Source organism: Macaca nemestrina, chromosome 4 (assembly GCF_043159975.1).
Source record: "Macaca nemestrina isolate mMacNem1 chromosome 4, mMacNem.hap1, whole genome shotgun sequence".
NCBI classification, from domain to species: Eukaryota; Metazoa; Chordata; class Mammalia; order Primates; family Cercopithecidae; genus Macaca; species Macaca nemestrina.
The window spans coordinates 98,332,686-98,347,123 of record NC_092128.1 but is presented as its reverse complement, the minus strand read 5'-3'; the positions used below and the strand labels follow the sequence as shown (position 1 = coordinate 98,347,123).

The following is a 14,438-nucleotide window of genomic DNA, read 5'->3' as shown; positions in this document are numbered from 1 at the left end:
CCTGTTTAAAGTCACATTTAAGTATTAATTTGCTCAGTCGCTGTCTGAGGTCAACATCCATTGTTGTTATCCTGTAGCCCTTCATCCTCTTGTGGGTTAAAAAACCTGGAACACATCTTTCCCTCATCTCCCATGCTCAAGCCATTTAGTTTGAGTGAGAATGACCTCAGCTTAGCTCCACTGTGAGCCCAGATACCAGAGCTTTGTATTATTCCATTGTTGTGGCAATAGTAATTGATTCAGAGATAAGCAAGAATCTAATCAGTTCTGTGAGGACAAAAAGTTTCTGTCTTCCATAAGAAAGTTCATATCCACCCCAGGATGGTTCAGTATGAGAATGTAAAGCAGCCATAGCCACTGGCCACTGCCAGGGGAGCAACTAGGACAGTGCATGATGCTTGAAGATGAAGCCAAGACCACGGCAGGTAGAGTGGAGCAAGTCTCTCTACTATGGACTTTTCGGTAATGCAGAAAAACACCCTCTTTTTATTTCTTTAAGCAAATTAAAATTTTAAAATAATTTGTGCTATGGTCTGAATGTGTTCCCTAAAATTGATAGTTGGAAACTGAATCCCCCATGCAACACTGTTGGGAGGTAGGGCCTTCTGGGAGGTGTTTAGGTCATGAGGGCTCTGCCACTATAAAAAGAACTCGAGGGAGTAGATTTGCCCTCTTTCACTCTTCTGCCACGTGAGGACACAGCCAGCAGGCCCACAGAAGATGCCACCTTAATCTCAGACTTCCCAGACCCCAGAACTGTGAGAAATAAATTTCTGTTTTTAACAAATTACCCAGTTTGTGATATTCTGTTATAGCAGCACAAAATGAACTAAGACAACTTGTGACATAAAGACTGATTTAATACGTGGTCTTTATTAGAATTAAAATAGTTTTGGCCAGGTGTGGTGGCTCACACCTGTAATCCTAACACTTTGGGAGGTGGAGGTGGGTAGATCACTAGAGGTCAGGAGTTCAAAACCAGCCTGGCCAACACGGTGAAACCTCGTCTCTACTAAAAATATAAAAAATTAGCTGGACGTGGTGGCGGGTGCCTGTAATTCCAGCTACTCAGGAGGCTGAGGCAGGAGAATCGCTTGAACCTGGGAGGCAGAGGTTGCAATGAGCCAAGATCATGCCATTGCACTCCAGCCTGGGCAACAAAAGTGAAACTCCGTCTCAAGGAAAAAAAAAAAAAAAAAAGAAGAAGTTTTATCACTTGTATACATCCCTAATATTATTAATTCGTACGCTAGTTTTTTGGGGTTTTTTTTTGCTAGTTATATAACTAGCAAAAAAGTAAGGATGATTTTGAATCTTCCCATACTTAGAGGTCATAAAAATTCAGGTCCGTGATTGAGGAACCAAATTATCAAGATGGAACGGGGATTTATGGGAATTTGTAACACCTTTACACCATAGACATCATCAAAAGAGGTAATTACGTCTCAGGCTCCTTACTATCATGCCATATTAGAAAGTATGCCAGGCACAGTGGCTCATGCCTGTAATCCCAGCACTTTGGGAGACCGAGGTAGGTGGATCACTTGAGGTCAGGAGTTGGAGACCAGTCTCACAAATATGGTGAAACCCCGTCTCTACTAAAAAAATACAAAATTAGGCAGGTGTGGTGGCGCACACGTGTAATCCCAGCTACTTGGGAGGCTGAGGCAGAATTGCTTGAACCCGGGAGGCAGAGGTTGCAGTGAGCCAGGATCATGCCATTGCACTCCAGCCTGGGCAACAAGAGTGAAACTCCGTCTCAGAAAAAGAAAAGAAAATAAAAGAAAAAAAGATAACGAAAGATGTAGTGCATTGCTCAATAGTAGTTATGAACATTAACATGTTTGGATACGTTTTATGAAACAGAAACAAAAGAATATAGTTAATTCATTTGATTAAATGTTCATATTGAATTTGCATATTGAGGACCACATAGTAAGTAAAATAACTGAATATAAATTAGGTTGTATGATAATAATAATTGGCAGAATCAACAGATATTTATTGAATGGTAATTAAATTTATTCAACAATGTAATTGTATTCAATAATACAATTTTGTAATCCATATTTACAAGGGATCTCGTAATCCAATTACAAGATAATTGTTGACCACCACAGTCAAAGACATATAGAACTGGAAAACACACAATTGTTGCTACTGGAGTATAAATGCTTCTAGGCCCCCTCAGATGACACAGCAAAGAGACATGTGTATACTAACCTGTGTCTATATACACATTGAAAAACATTTCTATATGTAACCATCTGTATCCATATTAAGTTAGTTCATACTGATGTCTCCAACTTTAATCCATTTAAATTAATGCAATAATATGTACTTAGATTTGCTCTCATCTTAGGACACAACTCAATTATCTTACCAGGGTTTTGTGTTCCAAAATTTTTGAAACTGCCTAGAACAAAGACTTGTCATGCCATCCAAATCTTATGGCTAAGTGACAAAGTTCTGGTCAGTGGGAGGACAGTTGTAGGGTGGGACTTACAGGGAGGCTTCTGAAAATGAGAACAGTCTGCTGACACACCTCTTTCCTTTACTTTTCCCTCCTTTTCTTTCCTCTTGCCTGGAACTCAGACAAGATGGTTGGACCACTAGCAGCTATCTTTGATCACGAAGTAATTATGAGGTTAGAAAATCATTTTAGATAGTAAAACAAAATGAGAAGCTTGGATTTTTGACAACTCAGAGCTGTCAAACTGGCCCTGGTTCTGTCTACGTCCACACCGCTTTTATGAGAGGAAAAACCAAATTGCTATCATTTGGACTTTGTTTTATCCAACCAAACCTGATGCTGATAGTTTTTGAAAGTGACTTTAGATATAATTTCTTAATCAAACTGGATTGTTTTTATGACTGCTTATATATTATTCAGAAAAAGACTTCTTGAGGAAAGTCATATTGAGTTGAGTACTAAAAAGCGGGGAGTGTAAAAGCGACATTAGAATGTGTGGAAAAGAAAAAAGGAACGAAAGAAGAAAAACAGAGAACCTGAGGAACTCAGAGTGCTCTGGGAAAGGGAGAGAGTACTGCATTATCAGGGAGGTGAGTACAGAGAGAATGATATCTTAGGAATAGGTGTAAAAATGATTAGATAGTGTAGGCATTGTTGGGAAAGTCTTTTTCCTCTTCTTCCCAGATTCTGAGATTCTGATGACAGGAATGTTAGAATTTTTTTTTTTTTTTTTTAGACGGAATTTCACTCTTGTTACCCAGGCTGGAGTGCAATAATGAGATCTTGTCTCATTGCAGCCTCCGCCTCCCAGGTTCAAGGGATTCTCCTGCCTCGGCCTCCTGAGTAGCTGGGATTACAGGTGCCTGCCACCATGCCCAGATAATTTTTGTATTTTCAGTAGAGATGAGGTTTCACCATGTTGACCAGGCTGGTCTCGAACTCCTGACCTCAGGTGATCCTGAGATCAGGGATGCTTGGGCCTCCCAAAGTGGGATTACAGGTGTGGGCCACCACACTCAGCCGAATGTTTGATCTTTTGTTAGAGTCACAACACACACCCCTGAGCTTTGTTGCTTTTTAAATCCCAGTTTATTTTCTCTCTGTTTAGATTAGATGGTTTCTACTGTTCTATCTTCTAGTTCAGTGATTCTTTTCTTTATTCCGCTGTTGAGTTAAAAAATTGTATTTCTTGCATTTTTTGTTTTAAAATTTTCATTTATTTCTTCTTTACATGTTGTTTCTTTGCTGAGATTTCTTTTTATTTAATTCAAGCATGTTTTATTTATTATTTTATTTTTTGAGAAAGAGTCTCACTCTGTCATCCAGGCTGTAGTGCAGTGGCTCACTGCAACCTCCGCCTCCTGGGTTCAAGTGATTCTCCTGCCTCAGCCTCCCGAGTTGCTGGGATTACAGGTGCCTACCACGATACCTGGCTAATTTTTGTAATTTTTTGGAAGAGATGGGGTTTTACCATGTTGGCCAGGCTTATCTTTAACTCCTCACCTCAAATGATCTGCCAGCCTCGGCCTCCCAAAGTGCTAGGATTACAGGCATGAGCCACAGCGCCTGGCCTCAAGTGTGTTTTAGTTGCTTCTTGAAATATTTTCTGATGGATGCTTTCAAATCTTTGTTAGATAATTTTAACTTGTCATCTCAGTGTTGGCACTTATTGTCTTTTTTATTCAGCTTGAGATCTTCCTGGGTTTTGGTATCATGAGTCATTTTTTAATTGAAATCTGGTATCATGAGTGATTTATTGAAATCTGGACATTTGGGTATTACGATATTTTGGATATTATTTAAGCTTTTATTTTAACTATCTTTTTCTTGACACTGTTCTGGCAGGGGCATCAACTTGTAAACGGCAACTCATGGTAGACGTCTAGGTTCCCTATTCCACCTCCGTTGACACCAAGGGTGGGTGGTTCCTTGTTACTGCCGGGCAATGATGGCAGTTTCAGCTCCCCACTAGTTGTCCACTGATACTTCCCTAGTTTAAAAGGCTTGGAATGGCTCCTTACTGCCCCCACGTAGCCTCCACTGACACCATGGAGGGGAAGGGGTGACATCTTTCCCACTGGGCAGTGATGAAAGCTCTGACTCTCCAGTATGCCTCCAATTACACCATCTAAGCAGGGAAAGGGAGGGGAACGTCATCACTGTAAGGTAGGAGTGGAAATCCAGGCTCACCCCCTGTGGTTTCCAGGGACACCGATGGTAGGGAAGGATGTGTGTGGAGGATCACTCATTACTGACCAGTTGAAGATGAAAATCTCATCTCTCTCTTTGGTTTTCTCTGACATTACCTTAGAGGGGTTGAGGAGTAGATTGGGTGGTAGGATGCTGGCGTGTCTCATCACAACCTGGAGAGTGTGGAAGTCTAGGCTCCCCACTCAGCCTTTGCTTTATGGGGTGGGGTCAGTGAGTGTGTGTGTGTATTGTTTGTCTACAGTAGAGTGATTATCTTCTAAATGTTTTCTTTCTTGCTAGGCTGCTCCTTTTTCATTGCTTGGCTAGAAAGAGCGGCTTTTTATTGGGGCACTTTTTGTCTATCTATGCCTCTTGGCATTTTGGGGTTTCTGGTTTTTGGCTTCTCCAGGACCCAGTTTGGGATACATAAGGCTACATGAAAACCCAAGGAACTTCCCACTGTGTTCCTCTCTGGACCCTAGCCAGTGTGACTTCTCTCCACCTTTCAAAGTTTCCCTATGTTTATCTTACATATAATGTCGAGTTTTTAGCTGTACTTAGAAGAATAGGGAGAAACCTATCTACTCCATCTTCCTGGAAGCAGAAGTCAGGGGCCACTATAAGGCATTGAAACAATTTCAAACAAAACCGCGTGGCAAAGACACAGGGAGGAGTTGCAGTGCCTTTCAAACAAGGGCATCAGGAGGGCAATCAAATGAAGAAAGCTAGCCAGCCATAGGCAGTAACTGCATTTGCCAGTACAATAATATTTGCAAGCACCTTCAAACAGTAAGAATTACTTAAAAATTCATAACGCCTTTTAAAAATCATAGAAACCTATGAAAATTCCTTAGTTTATGAATCAATGTAGGGCTTCTCGGAGGAGACAATGTAGGGCTTCTTGGAGGAGACATAGTTGAAAGGCCAATTGCACTTCAGGAGTTAATTACAGAAATCTGTAGGGCTGGAGGAAGAAAAAGAAAGAAACCTGTAGGCCCACATTTATTGGTTGCAGGAGATCTATTCCAGCTAAAACCTGACGAAACCAGGAAGAGAGGCACAGGTGGGGAATGCTCCAGAAACTAATTAACCCCTAGTAGGGGTGGGGACCCAAATCTAGGAGAGGGTCTAATTGGTGAAATGAGTTTTTTCTCCCTCACTCCCTTTCCTTCATTTTTTTCATTTAGTGTTGGGTAGAGGATTGGGGTGGAGAGATGGTCAAAGAAGGGAATTACTTTCCTCCCAGTTACAGATAGGGACCTTGCACTCTGTACAGGTTTTTGGAAACGTTGCCAGCATGCCCAGAAACATGAAAGAGCCCAGATGGAAATGATCCAATTCCTGTGCTTTCAACTCCGTGGGTTACTGGGTAGAGTGAAAAAAAAAAGGTCAAAGTCAAATTTGTTGATTGTGCTCCTCAGATTGGGGTTCGCATTTCCCTACCTACTCCATACACATCCTCTTTCCTGCTTTATCGCCATTCTCCAAAGGCTATATAGTTTTGCTTTGGTGCGGTCATGACTTCCAACCCTTTGGTGGAGTTAGTGGAGATGAGAAGGCCTGCAATTACCCTCAAGGGGTTTACAGACTCGAATAGGTACACCAAGAACTGACAGAAGAATGATTGTCTGTCTGTCCGCACGGTGCAGTGGCTCACGCCTGTAATCCCCAGCACTTTGGAAGGCCGAGGCTGGCGGATCACTTGAGGCCAGGAGTTTGAGACCAGCCTGGGCAAAATGGCGACACCCCGCCTCTACTAAAAGTGACAAAAAATTAGCCGGGTGTGGTGGCGCACGCAGGCCTGCAGTCCCACCTCACCTACTCCGGAGGCTGAAGTAGGAGAATCACTTGAACCCGGGAGGCGGAGGTTGCAGTGAGCCGAGATCGCACCACTGCACTCAAGACTGGGTGACAGACTCCGTCTCCAAAGAAGGAAAAAAAAAAAAAAAGGACTGTCTTTCTAATACACATACATGTACTACTACTTTCTGGATTTTATATTTAGTTTTGCTTACAAAATGGATTTAGGCTGTAGAATTTTCAAGTATTAGAGAAATACTTGAAATAGAAAGTGCAAGTTTCTAGTAATTCTTCCCTTCAAAGATAATGTTACCAACTTCTTTTCCTACTATTTTTAGAATTTATTGAGAAACTGTTGTGTTAAACAAAATCAAATGAATTTAAAAGTTATTACACACATGGTAGCTTTCTGAGTGTTTTTCAAGCTGCGAGTCAGTTTTGTCCTTTTAAACACGCAATACAGCTCTCCGTAGGACGGTTCTGGGGACAGGTTTTCCAAAGAGGCGGGAGCGGGAGACGGCCACCTGCTCCCACACGCCCTCTGCTTTGGTAAACAAGGAGACTCCCGCCCGCAGGCTGTAAATGAGGCACGAGCTTGGGGGCAGAGCCAGGGCGCCTGACGCCACTGTTCAAAAAGACCTCTTATTGGTCCTTCGCGCAGCGGCGGATCTGGGAGTTCTGATTGGTCTGTTTCCCTGTCCGTAAGGGGATTGACAGACTCTGCCGCGTCAGGCCGCTCCTCTCGGCTCCGCGCTCCTTCTCTCGCGCGTGGGCACCCGCCCCCGAGCGGTGAGAGCGCGTGCGCGCGCGGCTTTTTCCGTGGCGGAGCCAGCTAGTCCCGCTGCACACGCTCGCCGTCTGTGGGCCCTCCAGGAGGCGGCGGCGGTCACCGCGGGGAGGAGGGGCGGGGGCAGCATGGCAGCCTCCTTACGGCTCCTCGGAGCTGCCTCCGGTCTCCGGTACTGGAGCCGGCGGCTGCGGCCGGCAGCCGGCAGCTTTGCAGCGGGTAAGGACCTCACGCCTCCTCCCCCTTGTCCTTCTTTCGGCCGCTCGCTTTTTCTGTCCAGACGGCCGAAGAAGTCTTTTCTCGGGAGGTGCTGCGCTTGGGCTGGGGCTTAAAAACCATTATTTTGGCTGGTCCTAAAGGCCTGTCCTCTTCTCCGGCCGCCACTCCGCGAGTACCCCCCTCTGCCTTACCTCCCTTTCTCCCCAGCTCCTGATGAACGGGTTCAGCGCCCTTTTCGGTATTTAGGAAGAGGTGGGGAAGAGCTTGCGCTGAAGGGAAGAGTATTTGGGACCGCGGCATGCTGCTTTGGAGTTAGGACTCCGAGGACTTTTGGAGGGCCCAACTCCAGGGGCAACCCCGCACTCACCCCAGCGCCCCCTGGCCTTTCAGCGCCCCCAGGGTGCACCTTGGATTGGGGACACAGTTGGGCAGCAGGGCCTGATGTTTAACCACTTGAGTACGAGGGAATGGCCTTATTACACAAGCGGTGTCTGTACAAGCCAGGCAGTAAATCTTCCAGCAAAGTTTGAGTCAGCCTTGACCAGCAAGACGGGCTTCCCCCCTCTACTGTAACTGTGCCATCTAAAAAATGTCATTTCTGTCAAATTATGAACCAAAGCATGTTCAGCGTCCTCAAGATTGTGGGCGGAATTTATCCTGCCTCCCTCCTCTCATACTATTGTAAATTGTGGAAGTTAGCCATGAATTTATGAAGAGACAGTTGTTAGAGCCAGGATGAAGGTCCACAGTCTTTCATATTCCGCACGAGGGACATGAGGCCCCTTGGATAAGTGAATCAGGATATTCCCAGCAAGATCTAGGAAGTAGTTCTCAGTTCTACCTAATTCCTTCACTTTCTATCACACCAAGACTCCTCTTTAATTGAAAAATTGGTTGATTTGTGGGGACACTGCCGTTTTCTTGTGAAAGTTTGAGAGTTGTAACAGTGCACCTTGTAGCAAGATGATACTGAGGATTAACCACAAAAATATCTTGGCATTAATTTTTTCTAATGTTTGGTTAAAAAAGTGTGGTAGGTTAGGATTTGAGCCTCCCCCATGCTGCCCCCCCCTTTTCTTTTTTTTTTTTTTGAGACAGGGTCTCTGTCGCCCAGACTGGAGTGCGGTGGCCCAATCACACTGTTCACTGCAGCCTCGACCTCCTGGGCTTAGGTGATCCTCCCACCACCTCAGCCTCCCGAGTAGCTGGGATTACAGGCATGCGCCACCATGCCCGTCCAGTTTTTGTATTTTCACTAGGGACAGGGTTTTGCCATGTTGCCCAGGCTGGTCTTGAACCCCTGGGCTCAAGTGATCCTCCCAGAGTGCTGGGAATATAGGCATGAGCCACCGTGCCTGGCCTGGAATTGTAAGAACTTTCTCTTAAAATTCTTAACAGCTTGCCATTCTCCCCCTCAGTGAAACTTCTGAATTTCGTTTCTGGTTGGAGGACAGAGGCTTGGCGAGATGCAAGAGAGCACGTGTCTGATACAGAACCACAGTAACAAGATAAAAACTCAGAATGTGCCAAACCTGAATGTAATCACTATTTGAGCTTATATATTGAGCTACAAAAATGCTCCCGACTTTTGAGATAACCTTAAAAAAAAAGACACTTTTCCACAGTAGCAGCACTTTTCACATGAATTCACAATTCTTTCAGTTCTAATTAGCCAAGGAAGAGATATTTGCTGTTTAGTGGTTTTACAAGGTGTTCTAATGGTATTTTAATGAACCCTTGATGTACCTTTTAGCGTTATGAAAGTTCTTACCAGTTCATGGTGAAAGAGCCTGAGGCCTAAGACTAATAGGTGCCTCTAAACTGGGAGGTCCTACCTCAAGAGTGCTGATTAGACTACTTTGGCATATGGTCTTGTACTTTGGGTTCTTTGGCCCAAAGATATTGTAAGAATGTAGATTTCTGATAAATTTTAAATAGTTCTTTTGTGACAAAGTGATTAGATCACTTCACCAATTGTTTTTTTCTCTGGAATTCTTTTTTTTTTTTTTTTTTTTTTTTTTTGAGATGGAGTCTCGCTCTGTTACCCAGGCTGGAGTGCAGTAGCGTGATCTTGGCTCACTGCAAGCTCCGCCTCCCGGGTTCACGCCTTTCTCCTGCCTCAGCCTCCCGAGTAGCTGGGACTACAGGTGCCCACCACCACGCCCAGCTAATTTTTTTGGTATTTTTTAGTAGAGACGGGGTTTCACCTGCTAGCCAGGATGATCTCCATCTCCTGACCTCGTGATCCGTCCGCCTCGGCCTCCCAAAGTGCTGGGATTACAGGCGTGAGCCACCGCTCCCGGCCTTTCTCTGGAATTGTTTTAAACATTTAACTTTCTGTTAATTTGAGTTTACTGCAAAAGTGTTAACTTTTTTGACATTAGATTCTTAAAGAGTAGAAAAAAATCTACCTGCAAGTTTGGAGTCAAATGACATTAAGAAAAAGAACCATGTTCAGGCTGGGCGCGGTGGCTCACGCCTGTAATCCCAGCACTTTGGGAGGCCGAGGCGGGCGGATCACGAGGTCAGGAGATAGAGACCATCCTGGCTAACACGGTGAAACCCCGTCTCTACTAAAAAATACAAAACAAAATTAGCCGGGTGTGGTGGCGGGTGCCTGTAGTCCCAGCTACTCGGGAGGCGGAGGCAGGAGAATGACCTGAACCCGGGAGGCGGAGCTTGCAGTGAGCTGAGATGGGGCTATTGCACTCCAGCCTGGGCGACACAGCGAGAGTCCGTCCCCCCCCCCCCCAAAAAAAAAGAAAAGAACCATGTTCAAATAATAATGTGTGATGTTCTGAATTCTCTTGGATATTTGTAGTATGTTTAAGATGCTTATATCATACAAATGATAATATAAGGATCTATATAATTTATTTACTGTTTAAAAAAATGAAACCTGAAAGTTGCCAGTTAGTAGCACATCTTTTTAATTTTTTTATAAATACGTTTTAGAGACAGGTCTCCCGGTGTTGTCCAGGCAGGAGTACAGTGGCACCTACTTAGCTCATTGCAACCTTGAATTCCTGGACTCAAGTGATCTTCTGCCTCAGCTTCCCAAGTAGTTAGGATTGCAGGGGTGCACCACCATACCTAGCTAATTAAAAAAAATGTTTTTTGAGACAAGGCTAGTAGCCTACTACGCTGGTTTAGAACTGCTGGCCTGAAGCCATCCTCTTGCCTTGACCTCCTTAAGTGTTGGGCTTGCAGGCATTAGTCACTGTGCCCAGCCTGCCACATCTTAATTTTTAAATGTTTGTTTGTATGTTTGTTTATTTATTTATTTGAGATGGGGTTTCTCTCTCTCTTGCCCAGGCTGGAGTGCAGTGGTGCAATCATGGCTCATTGTCACCTCAACCTCCTGGGCTCAAGCAATCCTCCTGCCTCAGCCTCCCAAGTAGCTGGGACCACAGGTGCACACCACCACGCCTGGCTTTTTTTTTTTTTTTTTTTGTGGAGATGGAGTCTCACCATGTTGCCTAGGCTGGTCTTGAACGCCAGGAGTCAACTGATCCTCCTACCTCAGCCTCCTAAAGTACTGGGATTACAGGCATGAGCCGCTGTACCTGAGCCTAATTTTAAAATACTTAAAGCATTGAAAGGGAAATAGAAGAATGAGAAATATTAAATTGTATGTATATTACTATTTCATCACCTGTTTGATACAATTGTGTATGTTATTTTACAAGGTAATTAAATTTAGTTTCAGACTTATTTATACAGAGAAAAAAATCTATGGATGTAGGCCCTCTACAAAATGTCTTGTTGTGACTCTCCAGCTTGTACATGGAAAAATAAATCACATCAGATCATCTTGAAGTGACCACCTGACCAAAGGTAGAATGGAAAAGTTAGCATCATGTATAGAAACAGGAATACAATTTTTAATATTTTTGGTCCTTCTGTATACATGAAATTTACTTTCAAAGTAGCATAACTCATTGGATAAATCAAATATATAATGGCAGTTTTTCCCTTTACCTTAGCTTCTGGGGCTGCACATGAAGTTCTGAAAAGCTGCTCGTGGTCCTGGGACTAAAAGTTGACCCTAAACTTGTGAAATTACATAAGGAGCGTATTTATTACTAAAATAAGTTAACTGAGACCATAAAGGCCTTTATAGAGAAAGTCCTCACCCTTAGTTTAGTAACTCTTAATAGTAAAGCAGATAGAGTGCTTATGATGCAGTATTATGTGATAAAATAGACATACATTGTATAGAAAACCTAATGATACAATGAAAAATGCAGTCGAAAGACTGAAGGTCCATGCAAAATGTTTTTATTTTTGTGTAATGAGATTGTTTCCCCTTATGACTATATACTTTTTCATTCTAGTTTTCTACAATGAAAATGCATTACTTTGAATAGAAAAGAAGCCTCAGAAATGTAAAGTAATTAACTTGTTACCAGTTTTTGCATTTTGACACTTAGTGAAACCTGGTTTTTGGTAGCACTTAAGGTTGTCAAGATACGGATAACTCCCCTTGTTACATTGGAGAAAGAGGTCATGATTGGTAAATTTGCATCTATAAATTTAGAAACAAACTTTGCCAAGTTTTCTAGCTAGTTTCTTTACATTGGTCCTCAGTAATAGACACTAATGCTAGTTTCTTAACCGGTCAACCAGTATCACCTTTGTATTTTGTTGATTGATTTTCTCCCAGTTTGGTTTTATTTATGTTTTAACTCTACTTTTTCCCACTCTCTACTGTCAGAAGTTATTTAAAGAGAGATGCGTTATTTAGGTTTGAAAGTTTTTAGGGCAATAATCATTCCATTATGCTCATGGATTTCTGCTCCTTTGGTTGCAAATTCTTTTGTATTTGCCAAGTGCTTATTCAGGTGCTTCACCTTAACTAAAAGCTTTCTTTCCCCAGATACAGGGCTTCTCCTACAGGCATCTATTCCTTTTTCTATCTCTTTGACTCTTACTTCTAACCCACTAGGCAAAATGGGGCAGTTGGCATAGGACTTCACCTGTACTGCTACTTCTTGACCAATTTTAGTAAGAGTAAGTAATACGTATTATCTGTCATGTGTCAGGCACTGTTGAACGCTTTATATGCATTATCTCAAGTAATCTTTACAATAACCTTCTGAAGTAGGTACTTTTATTGATCAAACAATGTCTTGAGAAGTTAAGTAACTTGTATACATCTGAGAAGTGAAATTATCTGGATAGGAACCTAGGCCTTCCCAACTCAGAGAAAATTTTAAACATTATCACTATCAATAAATAACTTCTTCTCTTTTGACATCAGGTCATCTAATTATACTGCCCTTTCTTTAACTTTGCCACAGGCAAAGATGAAATAAAGAGAGCTGAGCCCTTTGAAAACTTTATCTTCATTCACATTCATGTTGGCCCATCCAACATGGCCTCATTGTTCTTCACTTCTTCAGCTTTAGTAACAAACATCAGCACTCTACTTGAGCTTCTCTAGGATCTTAGTAGTGGGAGTGATTCTCTTGCCGAGATTTCACCAGCAGAACTAGTCTTCTGGTTGATTTAACCCCCTCTGTGATTCTTGTTCTAACAAACATAATGTTACATAATGCTCATCACCTGGTCCTTTGACTCCCTCCGTTTTCCTCCAAGTACATAGACATACTTTCTTGTTTCCTCATTTCGTTAGGTCTCTCTCTAGGTTTGTCTGTATCCAGTCTCAAACTTATTTATAATTAGGAATTTCACTAATGCCTAATACTATTTTTTTCAGCCTCTTGTTGTATTTCTCGATAAATCCGTTGTTGTGGTCTGTTTGTGCCTTTCCCCAGCTGTCACTTAGCTTAGTGGTATTGAGAGTCACAGAAGTTTGCTGATTAGATACAATGCTTTCATTAATTTCTTGTTCATTCCCCATTACATTTGCAGACTTTCCACAGCATTTCTAGAACTTTAACTTAGGGCTGGCAGCTCCTGAACTAGTCATTTGGCAGAAGGATGACATTACCATGTATTAGTTTAGGCAGTTTGGAACTTGACCTCGGATCTAGGGGAAAGAATATTGGAGAGTCAACCTGCAATGTGTAATGATTGCTGTGACACTGTTTACCTTTACACAATCCACTTTTATCAGCATCATTACTTTGTAATTGCTTTAGAACTGGCTTTTATTCCCATATGCCTATTTGATGAAACTTACCTAGTTTATTATTCATTCACATGGCATATATTAAATTTCACTGTGCCACTTTATGTATTTAATTTTATTATAAAAGTAGTTACAAAAGTTACATGCTCATGGTAAAAAAATGGGAAAGGTTATAAAATGTAATATTTTCTTCAACTCTGACCCAGTAGTCCAACTCTCCAGGTGTAAGTACTGTTTCGTGTGTCTCCATACAGAAAATCAGAAAACTTAATGCGTATGTATCCTTTTTTCTCCTCTCATACTCTATCCTATAGATAATGTTCAGCGTTTTGTGGGGTTTTTTTTCCCACTTAATAACTTATCCTGGAGATTTTTTCCTATAATTTTAGATAAATATATCACCTTTTTTTTAAACATTTGCACATTTCATTGTGTTATTTACTGTGAATTATCAAGTGCCCTACAATGTATATTTAGTTATGAATTAAGTGCCCTATTAATATATAATTAGTTATGAATGAAGCGCATTATTAATATATAGTTATTTGCAGTTTTTTGGCTGTTACAAGCAGTGGTGTAATAAACTGTATCTTTGTGTTGTTCAGAATTTAATACATAGTAGGGATTGCTATGGCCCTTAGTTGGGCACCTTTTTTGTGAATAAAATTGTATTGGAACACAGCCATACCCATTTGTTTGTATGTTGTCTATGGCTGCTTTCAAACTAGAGTAGATGAATGAAATAGTTGTAACAGAATGAAATAGTTGTAAATAGATGAATGTAATAGTTGTAATAGTTGTGAGCCTTATGGCTCACAAAGCTGAAAATAATTTACTGCCTGACCCTTTAAGACAAAGTTGGCTGGCCCCTC

The 14,438-nt window shown here is 42.1% G+C and overlaps 1 protein-coding gene across 1 annotated transcript in view; it reads left to right on the top strand.

Annotated features, from left to right (window-relative positions):
- The first annotated feature begins 7,281 nt into the window (after positions 1-7,281).
- LOC105475770 (3-hydroxyisobutyrate dehydrogenase) overlaps positions 7,282-14,438 on the top strand; it is a 140,693-nt gene continuing 133,536 nt past the window's right edge. The window contains exon 1 of the mRNA XM_011731255.2: positions 7,282-7,469. Coding sequence (XP_011729557.1) covers positions 7,379-7,469 — 91 coding nt within the window. The 5' untranslated portion in view covers positions 7,282-7,378. The remainder of the gene's footprint in view (positions 7,470-14,438) is intronic.